The sequence below is a fragment of the Neofelis nebulosa genome, chromosome 15 (assembly GCF_028018385.1).
Source record: "Neofelis nebulosa isolate mNeoNeb1 chromosome 15, mNeoNeb1.pri, whole genome shotgun sequence".
Taxonomy (NCBI): domain Eukaryota; kingdom Metazoa; phylum Chordata; class Mammalia; order Carnivora; family Felidae; genus Neofelis; species Neofelis nebulosa.
Window position 1 is genome coordinate 51,369,357 of NC_080796.1, and position 19,552 is coordinate 51,388,908.

The 19,552-nt window shown below is 37.6% G+C and overlaps 2 protein-coding genes across 5 annotated transcripts in view; one reads left to right on the top strand and one right to left on the bottom strand.

Annotated features, from left to right (window-relative positions):
- CFH (complement factor H) overlaps window positions 1-17,229 on the bottom strand; it is a 111,147-nt gene extending 93,918 nt beyond the window's left edge. Inside the window, exon 1 of one of the 4 annotated variants that reach the window (XM_058700273.1) lies at window positions 16,953-17,229. In XM_058700273.1, the coding sequence (XP_058556256.1) occupies window positions 16,953-17,010 (58 nt within the window). In that variant the 5' untranslated portion in view covers window positions 17,011-17,229. The remainder of the gene's footprint in view (window positions 1-16,952) is intronic. The other 3 variants (XM_058700276.1, XM_058700272.1, XM_058700275.1) reach the window with 3 other exon arrangements.
- Window positions 9,259-9,725, top strand: LOC131495387 (large ribosomal subunit protein eL42-like). Its single transcript, XM_058700288.1, has one exon. It carries the CDS (start codon window positions 9,295-9,297, stop codon window positions 9,613-9,615), a length of 321 nt encoding a protein of 106 aa, XP_058556271.1. The 5' UTR covers window positions 9,259-9,294; the 3' UTR covers window positions 9,616-9,725.
- Window positions 17,230-19,552: the final 2,323 nt, after the last annotated feature.

Consider the following 19,552-nt stretch of genomic DNA (forward strand, 5'->3'; position numbering starts at 1 on the left):
GACACATTGTGAAATATGGTTCCCCCTTTTTAGAGCACATGTTGGAGAGGTGGCATTCCCTCTCCCCAGGACAAAAGAACTGGCAAGCACTATTTCTCTCCCCTGCCTCTCAACATAGGTGCAGAGACACCTGTTGAAGGTGGCTAACCCAGACATCAGCTCTTTGATGTGCTTTACTCCAAACCCACAGCCCTGTTCTGTGGTACAACTGCCCTTCTAGGACAAACCTACATCAGTCTCAGTGTGGCAAGACCTTTCCCAAGAGGACCAACATGCATCTGCACCATGCCAGGTCCCTAAAATTTTGAGTTTTAAAACTCAACCAGCCTGCCTGGGATAGAACACAGGTGCATTGTGCTGCCAGGCAAGCAGAGAGCCCAGACATAGTCAGGGTGAAGGTAGGAATCTGAAGGACAACTGGGACACATGACTGGAGATTATTCCTTCTCCAGGAGGGCATTCTGGACAGTGGTGGGCATGATGTCCCCTTTCCAGGAATGAGGGACAGGGCTGGCACCATTTCCCCCTCGCCACCCCTCAACATAAACTAACTTCAGTAAGCAGCACAGCATCAACCTGGCGGCCTAAACCATTTATACCAAGTCCCATACCCCTGTGCTCTGAAGGTGCTTCTTTACTGGGGCAGGTGTGCCTGAGAACCAGCTTTGCGGGCTTCTGCCCCCAGAAGACCAGCACAAACTCCCCCACATGCACCATGTCTACTGACCATAGAGTGCTGAAAAGCTTCAGCTCTAGTGGAAATAGCATCAGATCTCTTTTAGCAAGCAGACCAGAGCAGACCTAGTTAAAACTTGCCACACTCTGGCCAAGGTCTAAATATTACCCACTGCAGGCAAGGAGAAACTCTGCAGAGGAATGACCTATAGGAAAGAGCAGCCAAAACACAGCAGCAAACTGCAGACACCAGAGGCACTTCCTGAAGTGCTAGGTGCTGGACAGTGCATGACTTCTTCTGTATAAAGCCATTACTCTGAAGAGTAGGAAACATAATAGGCTTTCCTAACATACAGAAGAAGACAGACCTAGACAAAATACCAAGACAGACGAATTAATCCTAAAAGAAAGAACAAGAAAAGGTTACAGCCAGGGATCTAGATGAAACAGATATATGTTTCATCTATATATGAAAAAGAAAACAGATATATGTTTCATCTATATATGAAAAAGAAATATGCCTGATTCAGAGTTTAAAGCAACAATCATAAGGACACTAGCTGGGGTTGAGAAAAGCGTAGAATGCACCAGGGACTCCCTTACCACAGAGATAAATGACCTAATAACTAGTTAGGCCAAAATGAAAAATGCAATAGGTGAGATCTGAAACCAACTGGATGTAATGACCATTAGGATGGAAGAAACTAGGAATGAACCAGTGATTTAGAAGATAAGCTTATGAAAAATATTGAAGCTGAAGAAAAGAGGGAAATAAAAATATTATACCACAAATGTAAAATTAAGGAACTCAGTGACTCCTTAAAGTGTAATAATATTCATATCAGGAGTCCCAGAAGAAAAAGAGGGAGAAAAGAGAAAAGGCAGAAGGATCATCTGAGGAAGTTATAGCTGAAAACTTCCCTAACCTGGGGAAGGAAACAGACATCCAAATCCAGGAGGCACAGAGAATTCCCATCAAAATGAACAAAAGCAGGCCAACACCAAACATATTGTAGTTAAATTCACAAAATATAGAGATAGAGAAAAAATCCTAAAAGCAGCACAAAAGAAGTCCCTAACTCTAAAGGGAAGATAAATTAGGCTAGCAGTAGATCTCTCCACAGAGATTTGGCAGGCAGAAGGGAGTGACATGATATATTCAATGCGGTGAATGGGAAAAATATGCAGCCAGGAATACTCAATCCAGCAAGGCTGTCACTCAGAATTGAAGGAGAGATAAACAGTTTCCAAGACAAACAAAATCTAAAGGAATTTGTAACCATTAAATCAGCTCCACAAGAAATATTAAAGGGGACTCTTTGAGTGGAAAAGAAAGACCAAAGCAACAAACTTTAGAAAAGAACAGAGAAAATCTCCAGAAACAATGGCAAAACAAATTAAAAAATGGCACTAAATTAATATCTATCAACAATCACTCTGAATGTCAATGGACTAAATGCTCCAATCAAAAGGTATAGGGTATCAGAATGGATAATACAACAAGACCCATCTATATGCTGCCTACAATAAACTCATTTTAGACCCAAAGACACCGGTAGATTAAAAGTGTAGATTAAAAGTGAGGGGATGGAGAACGATTTATCATGCTAATGGATATCAAAAGAAAGCTGGAGTAGCCATACTTATATCAGACAAACTAGATTGTAGACCAAAGACTGTAACAAGAGATAAAGAAGGGCACTCTATCATAATAAAGGGGTTTTCCATCAAGATCTAACAATTGTATACATTTGTGCCCCCAACTTTAAATGCCCAAATATATAAAAGAATAACAAACATAAAGGAACTCATTGACAATAATACAATAAAGTACGGTACTTTTATACCCTACTTACCAATGGACAGATAGTCTACACATAAAACCATTAAGGAAACAATGACTTTGATTGACACACTAGACCAGATGGACTTAACACATATATTCAGAACATTTCATCCTAAAGCAGCAGAATACACATTCTTTTTGAGTGTGCATGGAACATTCTCCAGAATAGATCACATATGAGGTCACAAATCTGACCTCAACAAGTACAAAAAGATTGAGATCATAGCATGCATATTTTCAGGCCACAACCCTATGAAAGTTGAAGTCAACAACAAGAAAAATTTTGAAGAGACAACAAATACATGGGGTTTAAAGAACATCCAACTAAAGAATGAATGGGCCAACCAGGAAATTGAAGTCAAAATAAAAAAATACAGGGAAAGAAATGATAATGAAAACACAACAGTCCAAAACCTTTGGAAAGCACCAAAGTAGTCCTAAGAGGGAAGTATATAGCAATACAGGTCTACTTCAAGAAGCAAGAAAAATCTCAAATACGCAACCTAACCTTACACCTAAAGGAGCTAGGAAAAGAACAACAAACAAAGCCAAAAACCAGCAGAAGAAGGGAAATAATAAAGATTAGAGCAGAAATAATGTTATAGAAACAAATTTTAAAAATCATAACAGATCAGTGCAACCAGGAATGATTCTTGGAAAGAATTAATACAATTGATAGCCCCCTAGCCAGACTTAACAAAAAAGAAAAGAAAAAGGACCTAAATAAATAAAATCATGAATGAGAGAGGAGAGATAACAACCAACACCACAGAAATACAAACAAGTATAAGAGAACATTATGAAAAATTATATGCCAACAAATTAGGCAATCTGGAAGAAATGGATAAATTCCTAGAAACATATCAACTACCAAAATTGAAACAGGAAGAAATAGAAAACTTGAACAGACCGATAACCAGCAAAGGAATAGAATCAGGAACAAAAAATCTCCCAAACAAACAAAAAAGTCCAGGACCAGGGGAATTCTAACAAACAATTAAAGAAGAGTTAATTAATTCTGGGGCACCTGGGTGGCTTAGTCAGTTGAGTGTCTGACTTCAGCTCAGGTCGTGATCTCGTGGTTTGTGAGTTCAAGTCTCACATCAGGCTCTCTGCTGACAGCTCAGAGCCCACCTTGGATCCTCTGTCCCTCTCTCTCTGCCCCTCACCCACGTGCACTCTCAAAAATAAATATTTTTTTTTAAGTAAAGAAGAGTTAATACCTATTCTCCCCAAATCCTTTCAAAAAATAGAAATGGAAAGAAAGCTTCGAGACTCGTCCTATGAGGTCAGCATTACCTTGATTCCAAAACCAGACAAAGACCAAAATAAAAAAAGAATTACAGGCCAGTATCCATGATGAACCTAGATGTAAAAATACTCAACAAAATACTAGAAAATCAAATCCAGCAGTACATTAAAATAATCATTCACCAAGATCAAGTGGGATTCATTCCTTGGCTGCAAGGATGGTTCAGTATCCACAAATCAACATGGTACACCACATTAATAAAAGAAAGAATAAGAACCATATGATCCTCTCAATAGATGCAGAAGAAACATTTGATAATATCAATATGACAATATCAATTCTTGATAAAAACTCTTGGGGTGCCTGGGTGTCTCAGTTGGTAAGTGCCTGACTCTTGATTTTGGCTCGAGTTACGATCTCAGGGTTGGGAGATCAAGCCCCATGTCAGGGTCCTTGCTGGGTGTGGAGCCTGCTTAATATTCTCTCTCCTCTCCTTTGTCCTTCCCCTGACTTACATGTATGTTTGCACATGCTCTCTCTCTTTCTAAAAAACAACAAAAACAAAACAAAAACAAAGAACTCAACAGAATAGGAAAAAAGGAACGTACCTCATAAAGGCCATATATGAAAGACCCACAGCTAATATACTTCTCAATGAGGAAAACTGAGAACTTTTCTTCTATGGTCAGGAACAAGCTAGGGATGACCACTCTCACCATTGTTATTTAACATAGAACTAGATGTCCTGGTTTCAACAGTCAGTCAAAAAAGGAGAAAAGAAAAGAAAAGAAAAGAAAAGAAAAGAAAAGAAAAGAAAAGGAAAGAAAAGAAAAGAAAAGAGAGAAAGAAAAGACATTAAAAATCAACAAGGAAGAAATAAAACTTTCATTATTCACAGACAACATGATACTTTATACAGAAAACTAAAACACTCCACTAAAAATTGCTAGAACTGATACACGATTCAGTGAAATCCCAGGATTCAAAATCAATGTACAGAAATCTGTTGCATTTCTATACACCAACGATGAAGCAGTAGAAAGAGAAATAAAATAATTCACCCCATTTATATTTGCACCAAAACCCCTAAGATACCTAGGAATAAACCTAATCAAAGAGGTAAAAGATCTGTACTCTGAAAACTATAGAACAATGATGAAAGAAATTGAAGACGACACAGAGAAATGGAAAAATATTCCATCCTCATGGATGGGAAGAACAAATATCATTAAATGCCTATAGCACCCAAATCAGTCCACCCATTTGCTGCACCACCAGAATTTTTCACAGAGCTAGAACAAACAATCCTAAAATTTGTATGGAACCACAAAAGACTCTGAGTAGCCAAAATAATCCTGAAAAATAAAGGCAAAGCTGGAGGCCTCACAGTTCCAGACTTCAAGCTGTATTACAAAGCTGGAGTCACCAAGACAATACTGAGATAATACCAAGATAGTACTGGTACAAAAACTGACACATAGATCAGTGGAAGAGAATAGAAAACTCAGAAATTGACCCACAACTATATGGTCATCTAATCTTTGACAAAGCAGGAAAGAATATCCAATGGAAAAAAATATACAGTCTCTTCAACAGTGTTGGGAAAACTGGGCATTAACATGCAGAAGAATGAAACTGGACCACTTTCTTATACCATACACAAAATAAATGCAAAGTGTATGAAAGACCTAAATATGAGATGGGAAACCAACAAAATCCTAGAGAAGAACACAGGGGGGTGCCTGGGTGGTTCAGATGGTTGAGCGTCTGACTTTGGCTCAGGTCATGATCTCGCAGTCTGTGAGTTTGAGCCCTGCGTCAGGCTCTGTGCTGACAGCTCAGAGCCTGGAGCCTGCTTGGGATTCTGTGTCTCCCCCTTTCTCTGCCCCTTCCCTGCTCATGCTCTGTCTCTCTCTCTGTCAAAAATAAACATTTAAAAAAATGATATTTTTGTGTAGTAAATAATACTTGTGTGAGATTTGATATGCGGTATTTTTTCTTTGATGTTTTAGCAAATTTTTAGCACATTTATGTTAGGGAACTTTTAATAAATGATTCCACATTACAGTTTTGATTTTTCTAATTTAAGTAAACATTCTGGTTGTCCACTAGATGGTGCTAATATCCTACCATAAAACACCACAAACACCTCTTTGGATTCCCCCACTCCCAAAGAGCCAGATTTTTTGTTGTTCATTTTTAAATTTAATGTTAATGTTTTCACATGAATGTTTTATGCTTAATTAAAGGCTAATAAGTGTGTTTTTCATTTTATAAATTCATACTTCATGGCATTCAGATTATTGGGAAAATAAGTTAAATTTCAAACAAAGATGTCAATATTTTGAGTTACCAAACTATTTTTCAGTAATATATTAACATTTTGATAAATAGTTCCTTATCCTATTAAGTTAATGCAAGGTAAGAGTAATAAAGCTTTTATCAATTAATTTATTCAATTTAAATTATTTTTTTAAAACTAACGAATCTTCCAAAAGAGTAACCCATCTTCAGAACATTAAAATAATCAACACACACACACACACACACACACACACACACACACTAGACCATTAGGTAGCCTGAAGCAAACACATTTTCTTTTGGTTATATTTCAAGATAATATATTTATACCACTAGTTCTTGAGTTTTCAAATTTGGTTAATTGCTTTTAACAACCAGATGGAAAAGACAAGGATACATGTCTTTCACATAATCTTCCTGTTACAGCAAATTCTCGGTGCCCAGTAAAAGACAAGAGACACACACTTGGGAAATCAGGAAAGACTGTTTCTCACCGGTGGCAGTCCAGCGGAGTCACCTCCAAAGGCTGACTGCTGGGTCCTGGTGCTGGCCTCCCTTTATGGGTAGCATTGTTGGGGCTCAAGGAAGAAAAACAAGGGGAGGGGCTCTTACCAATTGTGCTACATGGGCAGTTGGCGGGTGCAGGGGGTAAGCAAGATTTCGGAAGCCAAAAGCATGCAAGGGGAGTATCCAACCTTGGACATCTGGCTGGCCCCCTTTTGTATCTGCTTTCGCGAGATTTCCTTCTCAAGACATCTGGCTGGCTTTTTTTTTTTTTTTGGCCGGCTTTCCTTCTCATTCCTACCAGCTTCTCACAATATTTACTGTGTATATATATTTACTGTAGAACAAAAGTTCTCATATCGATTACCCTTTCAAATAATTCTTAAAATTCTGATGCTTTTTCCATGAATTTAAATGGCATCTCTTGACTGTAAGAAAACGGTATCACTGCCCCCTACTCCATTTCTCCATCTTTCCACTGCCATATTCAAAATTTTAGTTCTGATTATGATCATTTGCCACCTTGACTAAGAAACAGATGCTAACTAGTCTCCAAGCCTCCATACTCCACAGGGTTACACAGGATTTTTTTTTTTTTGCAAAATTGGTCATGCCAGTCTTGTGATTAAAATCTTTGGTGGCTTTTGCTTTTACTTGTAAGACATTGTGAACTCCTTACCTTGCCCTTGGAATGCCTTTTCTGGCTCTTGCCATTCTCTCTGATGTCATCATGTCACCTATACCATTTACGCATCACACCAAAGCCATCCTGGTTTGTTTGTATGTTGTTGTGCATGTCAAATGTATTTTTTCCTTTAGGTCTTTTGGTTGTTTTCTCTCTTGGAACGTGTGCACCAGAGACTCTTGGTGCTTGCCTTTGTCTCATCTTTGGGACTCTTCTGAAATATTGTTTCCCCAAAGTGACCCACTTAAGACTAGCCCAGCTAAAGTCTCTGTACCCCAGTCATTTTTCCCCGGCCCCTACCTTACTTCCTTCACAACATAGTTCACGATTCATTATTACTTTTATGTTTACAAGCATTTCGTCTATCCCCCATCACATGTAAGCTCCCAGAGAATAATGACCATCTCCTTCCTGTTTTACAGAATGGAGCGATTTTCTTTAATATGAAGATCTTCTAACCTCAAATTTACTTCCTGATAACTTTTGTTCTTATCTTCAATACATGAATAAACTCATGTCCTAACAAAATATTTAAATGAGTCACTATCTTTGCTCTAGCAGTAATAAAGCAGATCTTATGACATGACTTTTGCTTGTCTGAATTGACCAAAAAACCATTCAAGCTCAGTTAAACCACATTCTCAGAAACGATTTTTAATTAAACAAAAAGTTATTTTACCCCATGTAGCCAAATTGTTGGCATGTATGAATAACAACTACATTTGCTTGAAGTTGGCAGTTCTTGAAGAAACAGGGCAGGGGGCTTATTAAATAGGTAACACAAATATATTTCAAAAGCATACAAACATATTTTAAGGTAGGACTTAGCTTTTGACTTCTTTTTTTTTTTTTTTTGAATAGCCATCTCTCTCCACAAGTTCTACGTTAATGAATGAACTAATCTTTCTTATGTCTTAAGTATTACTTAGGTTTAAACAATGAATATTTCACCTTATGTGTTTTGTAGTCATCTAATGCCAGTTAAATGATATACATATATATATATATACACACACATATATATATATGCGTGTATATATACATACATATATATATGTATATATACACGCATATATATATACATATACATACATATGTATAAAACACCACCTGATGAACTTTTTATTCTCTTGGTCTGATTTTATAATTTAAAATTATTCTGGGGAACTTGGGAGGCTCAGTGGTTTGAGCATTTTACTTCAACTCAGGTCATGATCTCAGGGTTGGTAGGTTCGAGCCCCAGGAAGAGCTCTGTGCTGACAGCTCAGAGCCTGGAGCCTGCTTTGGATTCTGAGTCTCCCTCTCTCTCTGCCTCTCCCCTGCTTGGGCATGATCTCTCTCTGTCTCAAAAATAAATAAATAAACATTTAAAAAATAATAAAAAATTATTCTGTCCCAGGGCGCCTGGGTGGCACAGTCAGTTGAGTGTCTGTCTCTCAATTTTGGCTCAGGTCATGATCTCACAGTTCGAGCCCCACATTGGGGTCTGCACTGACAGTGCAGAGCCTGCTTGGGATTCTCTTTTTCCCTCTCTCTGCCCTCTCCATCACATGCATCCTTTCTCTCTCTCTTTAATAATAAATAAACATAAAAAAGATATAAAAAATTATTTTGTCCCTAAATGAGAGTGTGAATAGATTTGGCAATTGATAGGAATAGGATTGATTTTGCTTTAATTTGAGGGACGCAGTTACAAAATTTTTGTTAAAGTTAAAAACAAATATCCTTGATAGTTTAATAATCATCACTTACTGAATTTTTCCACTTTCAAATTTTAAAGGGGCATGATTAACATACAACACACACCTAAATACTTGTTTTTAATGTCAATATATCTATAAACTATTATTTGAAAAGTGTTCTTAATTGAATAAAGTAAATCATGATAAAAGTATATATTTGAGAAAACATTAATCAAATGTGTACCAGATTGTTTTGGTAGACTCAAGTTGGGCTCTTTGCACAATTTCTCTATTTTTCTAAAATTATTTTGGGAGCTCTTTCTGTGCCAATAGTCTTCTTGCAGCCATGGTGAACGTTCCTAAAACCTGTCGGACTTTCCGCAAGAAGTGTGGCAAGCACCAATCCCACAAAGTGACACAGTACAAGAAAGGCAAAGATTCTCTTTATGCCCAGGGAAAGCGGTGTTATGACAGGAAGCAGAGTGGCTATGGTGGGCAAACTAAGCCAATTTCCCAGAAAAAGGCTAAAACCACAAAGAACATTGTTCTGAGGCTTGAATGTGTTGAGCCCAACTACAGATCTAAGAGAATGCTGGCCATTAAGAGATGCAAGCATTTTGAACTGGGAGGAGATAAGAAGAGAAAGGGCCAAGTAATCCAGTTCTAAGCTTCATATTTTGTTATGTTATGAAGACAATAAAATCTTGAGGTTATGTTCACTTCATTTGGTTGCAGTTGGTCTTTTGAGCGTGAAATAAGCTAGCACCCTCAATAAAATTCCCTTTGTGGGGAAATTTAAAAAAATAAATAAAATAAAATTATTTTGGGAAAAAAAGAACAGGAGATACTACTTTTTAAGTAGCCTAATTTCTAAACTTAGTAGGCACTAGAATATATTATAAAGCAAAACTAAAAATCAAGGTGGAAAATGTAAATCAAGGAGCGCCTGGGTGGCTCAGTTGGTTGAGCATCCAACTTCCACTCAGGTCATGATCTCACAGTTCAAGAGTTCAAGACCCCCCACCGTCGGGATCTGTGCTGATAGCTTGGAGCCTGGAGCATGATTCGGATTCTGACTCCCTCTTTCTCTACACCTCCCCTGCTTGCACTCTGTTTCTCTCTCTCTCAAAAATAAATATTAAAAAAAAATTTTTTAAGAAAAAATAAATCAAATGGACAAAATGGAAATAGCAAAAATAGATATTTTATGTTAAATTTCTTTCCTATCTTCTCATTGGTATATATGAATATTAGTTACATATGCATATACATGATATGATCCAAATAACTTTTCAAAATAAGATATATTCAGATTATTTTACAAATAACACAAGAATAATTAAAGATATGTGGCAAAGAATATATACACCTCTATAGAGAAAATATCAGTTGTAATGAAGTTTAAAAAAAAAAAACTCGGGGCGCCTGGGTGGCGCAGTCGGTTAAGCGTCCGACTTCAGCCAGGTCACGATCTCGCGGTCCGTGAGTTTGAGCCCCGCGTCAGGCTCTGGGCTGATGGCTCGGAGCCTGGAGCCTGTTTCCGATTCTGTGTCTCCCTCTCTCTCTGCCCCTCCCCCGTTCATGCTCTGTCTCTCTCTGTCCCAAAAATAAAAAAAATAAAAAAAATAAAAATGTTGAAAAAAAAAAAAAAAAAAAAAACAACTCAGGGGGCGGGGGTTGCGCCTGGGTGGCTCAGTCAGTTAAGTGGCCGATTTCAGCTCAGGTCATGATCTCGCGGTTCACAAGTTCGAGCACCGTGTCGGGCTCTGTGCTGACAGCTCAGGGCCTGGAGCCTCTTTGGGTTCTGTGTCTCCCTCTCTCTCTCTGTCCCTGCCCCCCTCAAGCTCTGTCTCTGTCTCTCTCTGTCTCAAAAATAAATAAACATTAAAAAATTTTTTTTAAATAAAAAATAAAAAACAAACCTCAGGGAAAAGCAGATAGAGATTACATTACACTATTAAAGCATTTGAAAAAATAAACTTACACTTAAATTTTTTTTAAATATGATTATGCAATTTCTTCTTGAAATTTTAACAACGTAAAGACCAAGAAGATAATTCCAGGATTATGAAAAGCAAATGGGAGAATAGGTCATAGCAATAAGAAATTGGGCAGAATACAAGAATGCTATAATTAGGATTCAAACAAGTTACTATCAGGATACAGCTTGCATATATCTCTGAAATCAAATTTCTTGAAATGTGTACTATTTGGGTCGCTACTACCTAATGCCAATTATTGTCCAAGTCAAAATGGTAGCTTCTTAAAGTAAATTGTTAGTGTATATTGACTAGTTGCTATAAAAAGGAGCTTAGTTACAGGGTGATATTAAAACGAGGACCTTTAAAAACTGTAGCAGGAATGATTTTGCATCTGAATAATTATGATAATCTTGAGGATAAGGATTGAAAAAGAAAAGAAGAAAAACAGCACACACTATACCCAAATTCACCTGAAGTACTTGTGGAATTGTAACTGATGGCAGATTTAGAAAGGTGGGGATGATCACAATCCTTCATTTTTACAGATCTACTATGAGTCCTTTGTAAACACAATTGTTGTTTCCTCAGTTTTTTTTGTTTTGTATTTTTCCTTTTACTTTTTAAGGAGGGGGCAGGGGTAGAAGGAGAGGGGGAGGGAGAGAAAGAGAGAAAGAGAGAGAGAGAGAGAGAGAGAATCCCACCAGGGTCCATTACCAGTGTGGAGCTCCACACGGGACTCGATCTCAAGACTGAGATCATGACCTGAGCTGAATCAAGAGTCTGATGCGTAACCAACTGAGCCACCCAGGAGCCATGTTCCTCAGTCTTGAATGTCCTCCTCCCTGGCATCCTTATTTCCATGACTCCCATCCAACCTTCAAAGCCTACCCAAGATGCCATCGTGACCCTGACAGATTTGGCTCTCTTCATTCCACCGCTTACAAACAAACTCCCCACCCCAATCCCACTCCAGACTCTCATTCCAACTTGGATTTCTTGCCTCCTCTAAATGATCCTGTAGTCTCTCTTTTGCTTGTCTCCATCACAATGCTTTATACAGTAAAATACAATATGTTGATGAAATACGATAATCATTCCTTTTGTTTTCCCCACTAAATGGCCTTTTGGTAAATGCTAGTCCTAATGCCTGGCACTTAGCAGGCACTCAGCAGTCACTTAAAAAGTGACCACTGGATGGGCAAATAAATGAATGAAAGAATGAATGGATGAATATGAAGCTCTTTTGGAACCTTTCCATTATATCTGCAGATTGCAGGCAACCCATGGGAAGAGCACAGTGGACGGTAACCAATGTAAAAGGTAAGACATGAGAACACATGTGCAGTGATCTCAAAGCTCTACTGCATGAACCCAAGAAACTCTGCTATCTGTAACTCCATTGTACCTCTTGTCTACATGTCTTAATTTTGAATTTATGCCATAATTTTGAAGTCAGGAATCATTTTAATTTTGTTCAAAAAGGCTTTTGGGAGCCTTTGAAGGAACAATTCTATAATCACTTTCCTATCTATTACATTTTTGGTCAACATGGTTTGAGAAACTTGGCTCTCTCAGTTAAAATGTCCAAACACATAAAAGTGCTCTTTCAAATATTTTTACCCCTTTCCTTTTGTTCTTTTTTTGTGATTTTTTCCTAAAATATAGCACTTTTTACCTCAATTACATCATCTCTTATTTATGCACCATATTCTGAAACTAGTTAAAGTTGTTAAGATATGGGTAAAGAGCACATCAGGTAAGTGAGCACAGGATAGACTGGTTGGGAAAATCTTACATCCTGCACTGGTAGGGGATGGTGTGTGGGGTGAGGGAGAGGCATAACTGGGAAGAAGGAAAAGTGCAAAGGTTGTAGAACAATGAGGGATTGAGCAAAGTGGATCGATGTAGACTTTGGCAGAAACCCTAGCAATCAAAGGCCAAAGATGAAGAACCTACTAATTTATGTGTCATTGGGGGACTTACTTTCAGTTAAGAACAATTTCAGCAATACTTAATAATTCAGTTCTAGTTTAACATTATATGCAGGCAGAAGAGTAGCATATGGATTCTCCAAATATGTCTACATTGAAAATAAACAAGGCTTGCTGTGGCACACCTCTCCCTCTCGTGACACTCCCGGGGCATCTGCTCTGACCCTTCTCATCGTGCTCACTGTCACACTTCACCCATCAGATCTCCACTCCCCAGGGCCACCTCACCTTCCAGAGTTTCTTAGTCCTGTTCTTCACCCTCATCATCCATTTCTAACTTTCCTCACTAAAATTGTAATACAGAACTTTTCAGCTTATAATAATTCACCATATATTCAGTAAATAATACTAGATTTAACTGTTCTAAAGTATTCAGAGTATTTTTCATTCTACACAAATTTCAGATTTGTTGAATTTATATGTGTAAAACATTTTCTTTTTTTAAAATACAATTTATATTTTTTAATGTTTCAAAATTTATTTTTAGAGATAGAGTGTGAGTACTGGAGGGGCAGAGAGTGAGAGAGAGAGAGAGAGAGAGAGAGAGAGAGAGAGAGAGAAAGAGAGAGAGAGAAATCCCAAATAGGCTCTAGCTATCAGTGCAGAGCCTGACATGGGGATCAACCCCACAAACTGTGAGAACATGACCTGAGCCAAAACCAAGAGTCAGATGCTTAACTGACTGAGCCACCTAGGTGCCCCTACAACATTTTCAAAGAAAAGAGGATATTGAAGGCAGTTGGGCTATTGCACAACCTTAAATTACATCACATAGGTAAACACCACACAACTATTTCTGAAAACTTGGGTTTTTTGTGAAGGGAGAAGAAGAATTCTTATTTATAACTTTGGAATTGAAACATAGAATTTAGGATTAAAAGCCATCACCTCAAGTTCTGGATTAGATAACTATGTATAACATTCACACATACTTTATAAAATAGTACTTTTAATTAATTTATAAGTAATTCTTATGATTTACAATATCAATTATTCTTCCCACTTAGAGTTAACTCAAACTTGAAACCATCTTGCATTTGAAACAATATATAAAAATTATTTTGCTTTACTTTCTGATAGAAGAGAATCTCTCTAGCTTTGATCTGTAATATATTTTAAGTCCTGAAAGAACATTTTTTTGCCCTTTAAGCCTCCAGAAATAGATAACACCTATATCTCTCCAAAAAGAATAGCCAGTGTGTACTTGGACATGTTTCAGTAGGTTTTAATTTTTTCACATTTCTCAGCCAAGAATTTCTGGGCTGGGGTTACTTTCAAAGATTATACACTTTTGAGACCCGAAGTCTAAATGGTCTACTTGAAAAGCTTGGTCATAATATATCCCAGAAAACAGAAACTATGTGGTAAGATTGAGGGACTGTTATTCTAAACTTTGTCCTGTAAATATGACCAGTTCTTAGCAGCCTGTGGTGATTCGTTCAACTGAGATGTTTTACAAGGAAACAACTAATGTTTCTACACGCCTGGCAATGGCAAAGCAGAGAGCCTATTGCATCGAAAAGGTACTAACTGGTCTCCATGAAACTTGAGCCAATAAATTCTTCCTATGGGCTATCATTCCTCTTTAGAGTGAAAAGGATTTTTTGAGGAATGTTCACTCTGAACAGGACAGAGGCAATTTATGAAATGCTAAAACATTAAGTCTGGTTGAGTAAAGCAGATTGTGCTGGTGTTCCAAACTGTTTTCTCAATTCCTCAATTTACTATTCAGTATTCAATTTAGTATTTCTCAATATCTCAATTTACTATTTCATATTTATTTCTACATGGGAAATAAAGCCAGAGGCAACTACTGAAGGATATATAGATATTTTTAATGAGCAAGGCTATCTTGCTGAGTGAAATTTGCTAGGTATGGTAGACTGATGGAATTGGCATTTCAAACCAGTTTTAGAACTTTTTGGCAAAGAAGGAATAAATCACAGTTCTATATCTGCTGAAAATTCATGTAATTTTTTTCCTACTCACTTGTGCATCATGTGTGCTTTTGTGAAAATCATGAGGCTAACCTAAGGATTGCTTTAAATAGTAATGTTATACTTCCTCTGTTAGGAAGTAGCCAGAAATGGTGAGTCAGTCTCACCATAGTATGTAGAGTGCTAATGCCCAATTCACCAGCAGAAATGGATGCCACATTTAAACACATTTTGATGAAATAGAAAATACAGGTGAAATGAGTCAGCTGGAATTGATTATGTAAGTAAGGAGCTTAAATCACTATTACTTAATTTTTATTTTTTTTTATTTTTTTTTTTTTTAATTTTTTTTTTCAACGTTTTTTATTTTTATTTTTGGGACAGAGAGAGACAGAGCATGAACGGGGGAGGGGCAGAGAGAGAGGGAGACACAGAATTGGAAACAGGCTCCAGGCTCCGAGCCATCGGCCCAGAGCCTGACGCGGGGCTCGAACTCACGGACCGTGAGATCGTGACCTGGCTGAAGTCGGACGCTTAACCGACTGCGCCACCCAGGCGCCCCACTATTACTTAATTTTTAATACATGCTTTATAGCACCCGATTTTAAAATTTCAAATTCCACTTTGTAATCACTTAAACAGTTTAATTAAACTTGGCATCAATTCTTGAGTTTTAAACATGAGCTGGAAAGAAAACAAATCTTCCTTACATGACAAATGATGTCTACATAAAGCCTAGGCAAACAATATGTAAATATTGAGACACTGAACATACTCCTGCTAAAGAAAAGACAGAAACACTTGTGTACAGAAAAAGATGTTTGTAATGGTTTGTAGCATTAAGAGTGTTCTGGAACTCTTTGCCAATACAATAATATTTTACATTTGAATACACACTGCAATATTTACATATGCAGTAAATACGATTGTATAGCTAGTTTAAAAGGTGGCTGGATATAAGGTTTCTGAACTAAAAATCAAGCAATAGCATATCAGGATGTGAAACTAAAAATGCTCCGTGTCTCAGAAAAAAAAAAAATTAAGCATATGTGAATAAACCTTAAAAAAATAACTGAGGAATATAATTAAAGAGAGATACCTGCCTTCATTTTCTAGATTGAAAGACCATCAATGACAGAGCTTTAGTGTTATTTGTTGGTATATTTCAATGCTTAGAGGCTGACAGGAAGCAAGCATTCAAAAAAACTTGTTGACTTAGTGAAATGTTTTGGAAATTTGTGAATGATAGGTAACTCATTTGTTTTAAAAATGTCATTCAAAAAAAGTAAATCAAATAGTATCACACAGTTTGCTATCATGAACTAGAAACCAAATTCCATCCAAAGAAACTTTTTAATCTATTGAGAAGTAGTGTTCGAATTAAATGTAATTATATGTCTAGAAATCGCCTTACTAATGCCAGAAAATAAAAACTTCTACATTCATATTCACTATTCTTAAGACTGGTCTTCTAGAATATACCTCAAATACAACCACAGGAAAACACCCATTAGAATATTTGGATGTACAAACATTGCATATTCATTTTTTTCAAATTTATATGATATATTCATGCCAAAGGTACAAGTAATGCTTGCTTGTCTATAAGACTTTTAAGGCCGTGACAATAACAGTTGTAAATGCTAAAGGGATTCTTCTTTAGAAAGAGTTAACATCTATATCTGAGATAAATCTAGTCATTAGATGATTTGAAGGTTTCTATTGTCTAATTTCTGTTCTGGTTCTATATATGTTCATATGCTTCTTCATACTTTCACAGAAAGCATTTGGGTAAAAATTCCAAGCATAAAATTATGTTTTATGATAATTACAAGGGAAATGCTTATATTACAGCTTTCAAAATATTAAAACATGTTTTGAATTTTTACATTAAATAAAATTATGATGAGTAATCACATCATCTAAATAAGCTGCTTCTATTTTTTGAAACTTAACAATGTCAAAAGCCACTCACACATTAAGCTACAGAACAGTAATTAAATCACAATCTAGACCAAATTCCTAATACCACTGTGAAAAGCATAACAGAAAATGTTTTATAATATAGAAAAGGCTTTCTTTTTTCACTCTTACCTTCTGCAACACAAACAGTCCACCACATAAGCCAAACAATCTGTGCTGGAAATCTCATTTTGAGGATCGGTTAGGGGCACATTTAATAGCCGACACTGCTCACACTATGTCAGCTGCTCTTCTGCTAAAAGTTGTGATTAGAGCAGGAAGTGAGACACAGTTTGGGAATGAAAGGGATTACTAGATGCTCCGCCCATCAGAAACTTTTGCAAAGCAAAAGAAAAAATCGGTTACAAGCCCCAGCAATGCCAGTGTTGGAATCAGATTTTCACTGTATTCCCACTGAATGTTAATGCTGTGACCTGCTTTGGTTTTTTATAAACCCAGGCATGTTCTCTGCTGGAATGTGCTCAGGTTCTTGGAATGTGCAAGAATGTGTAACCGGTGATAAACTTTGGATTTCATTAACTCTCTAATTATTCAAACCCATTCAGGTCTATCATGTGTAAACCTCAAAAGAAAATAATAAAAGCTCCTTTAAAAATCATTTACGGGGGCACCTGGTGGCTCAGTTGGTTAAGCCTCTGACTTCAGCTTAGGTCATCATCTCACAGCTTGTGGGTTCAAGCCATGAGTCAGGCTTTGTGCTGACAGCTCAGAGGCTGGAGCCTGTTTCAGATTCTGTCTCTGTCTGTGTCCTCCCCTGCGCATGCTCTCTCTCTCTCTCTCTCTCTCTCTCTCTCAAATATAAATAAACATTAAAAACGAAATCATTTACAGAGCTTGACGTTAGGCAACGCTTTCACAAACAAGACCCAGACAACGTGAGTGAACTTTGCCAAGAGTGCAGTGCTGGTTGATATTTGGGACCTGCTTTTCCGCAAACCATGCACTTATTCTTTTAAGGACGTGTCACATACGTGTGTGAAACAACAGGATCACTCTCATTGGACACAAATGAGTTTAACAATTCAAAACTCAAGAAACTGGAATGCTGGATTGCTAAAACTCTATGTTGAAATACGATAAGCATGAAGAGAAGGGAAGCAAAGGGTCTGCTGAATCTCGAGAAGGTGAAGACGCCTCTGCAGCAGCACCGAGCTCAGGAAACCGCGCAGCACTAGGTCTCAGGGAAGCCCCGGTTGTCCCTTCAGTCAGTCCCTCTCGCCCTCCTCTCACCACACACAGGGTGACCCCTCTCCGGATCTCTGGGAACATGGAGTCCATTTGCCTGTCTGGTACTCTGCAGCAGCTGAGAGATCAGATCCTGAGTCTTTAGTATTCAGAGCCTTTCGTGAAAAACCGTGTGTCATTCAACCACGCTGTTGGGTTTAATTGCGGATCATTAATTCTTAGGGCGTGCAATGTTCAATTCTTTGAACATATCTCATTTTATTTGTGTGCCTGCCACTGGGCATCTGGGTGGATTCTCGTTTGCAGCTAACAGAAGTAGTGCCGCTATGAGCCTATTATGAGGTTTTGGTAAAGACAGGTCGTCATTCCTGATGAGTACATACTGAGGAGTGAAATGGTAGGACACGACGCGTGAATACGTTTACGTGTACCAGGTAACATCAGAGAGTTTTCCAAAAGGATTCTGCTAACTGGTGTGCCATCAGCAGTGTATACATTGCTCCAAATCCTCAACACACTCGATGTCTCCAATCTGTGCGATTTTAGCCATTCTGGTGAACACAGAGCAGTACTTCTTTGTGGCTTTAATATGCCTTTTCCCGATGACAAATGAAGTGGAGAACTCGCATGTAGCAACTGGTCATTTAGATATCCTCTTGGGTGAATTGTCTATTCAAGTCTTTTCTGCTGAGTTATCTGTCTTTTACTTATCTAACTGTGGGAATTCTTTCTATACTCTTTGTACATTCTTGGACATATGTACTATAAATATTTTCTCCGTCGATGGGCTATTTGCTCAGTGTTACATGTTTTTTACTGAGCAGAATTTCTTCATTTTAAATTGAACAGTTACATGTTTGGTTTTCATAGTTATGCTTGGGTGTAATTTTTTCAAACGTATTCTTCAAGCCTGCTTTGGAAGTTGGTAGCCAGCTTTGGAAGCTGGACACGTTTTCAGAGGGTTCAAACCACAAATTTAGGCTGAATTCACTGACACGTGTAAGCAGAAAAGAATTCTGGGTCACTAGTCGCCTTGCATATCTATGGCTCTAGCCACAGCAGAGACAGTCCTTGTTAATGTCACCAGATATCATAACTGCAATGGACAAAAGAAAATGTTTGGAGCTTAAAAAGAAAATACATTTTCTTGGGGTGCCTGGGTGGCTCAGTCAGTTAAACATCCAACACCTGGTTTGGCTCAGGTAGTGATGTCACAGTTCCTGATTCAAGCACCATGTTGGGCTCTGTGCACAGTGTAGAGTATGCTTGGGAAGCTCTCTCTCCCCCTTTCTCTCTGCCTTTCCATCCTATGCCGCCATGTGGTTTTGCTTGCACACTTCCTCTCTCTCTAAATAAATTAATTAATTTTTTAAAAAAAGAAATTTTCTTAATATGAAAATAGAATAAAATATCAAAAGTTTTTCCTATTTGGATTAGTGCATTTTGTGTCCTATTTAAGAATTCCTTGCCTACTCCTAGGATACAACGATGCTTTCTTCTAAAAGCATTGTTTTCTCTTTCACATT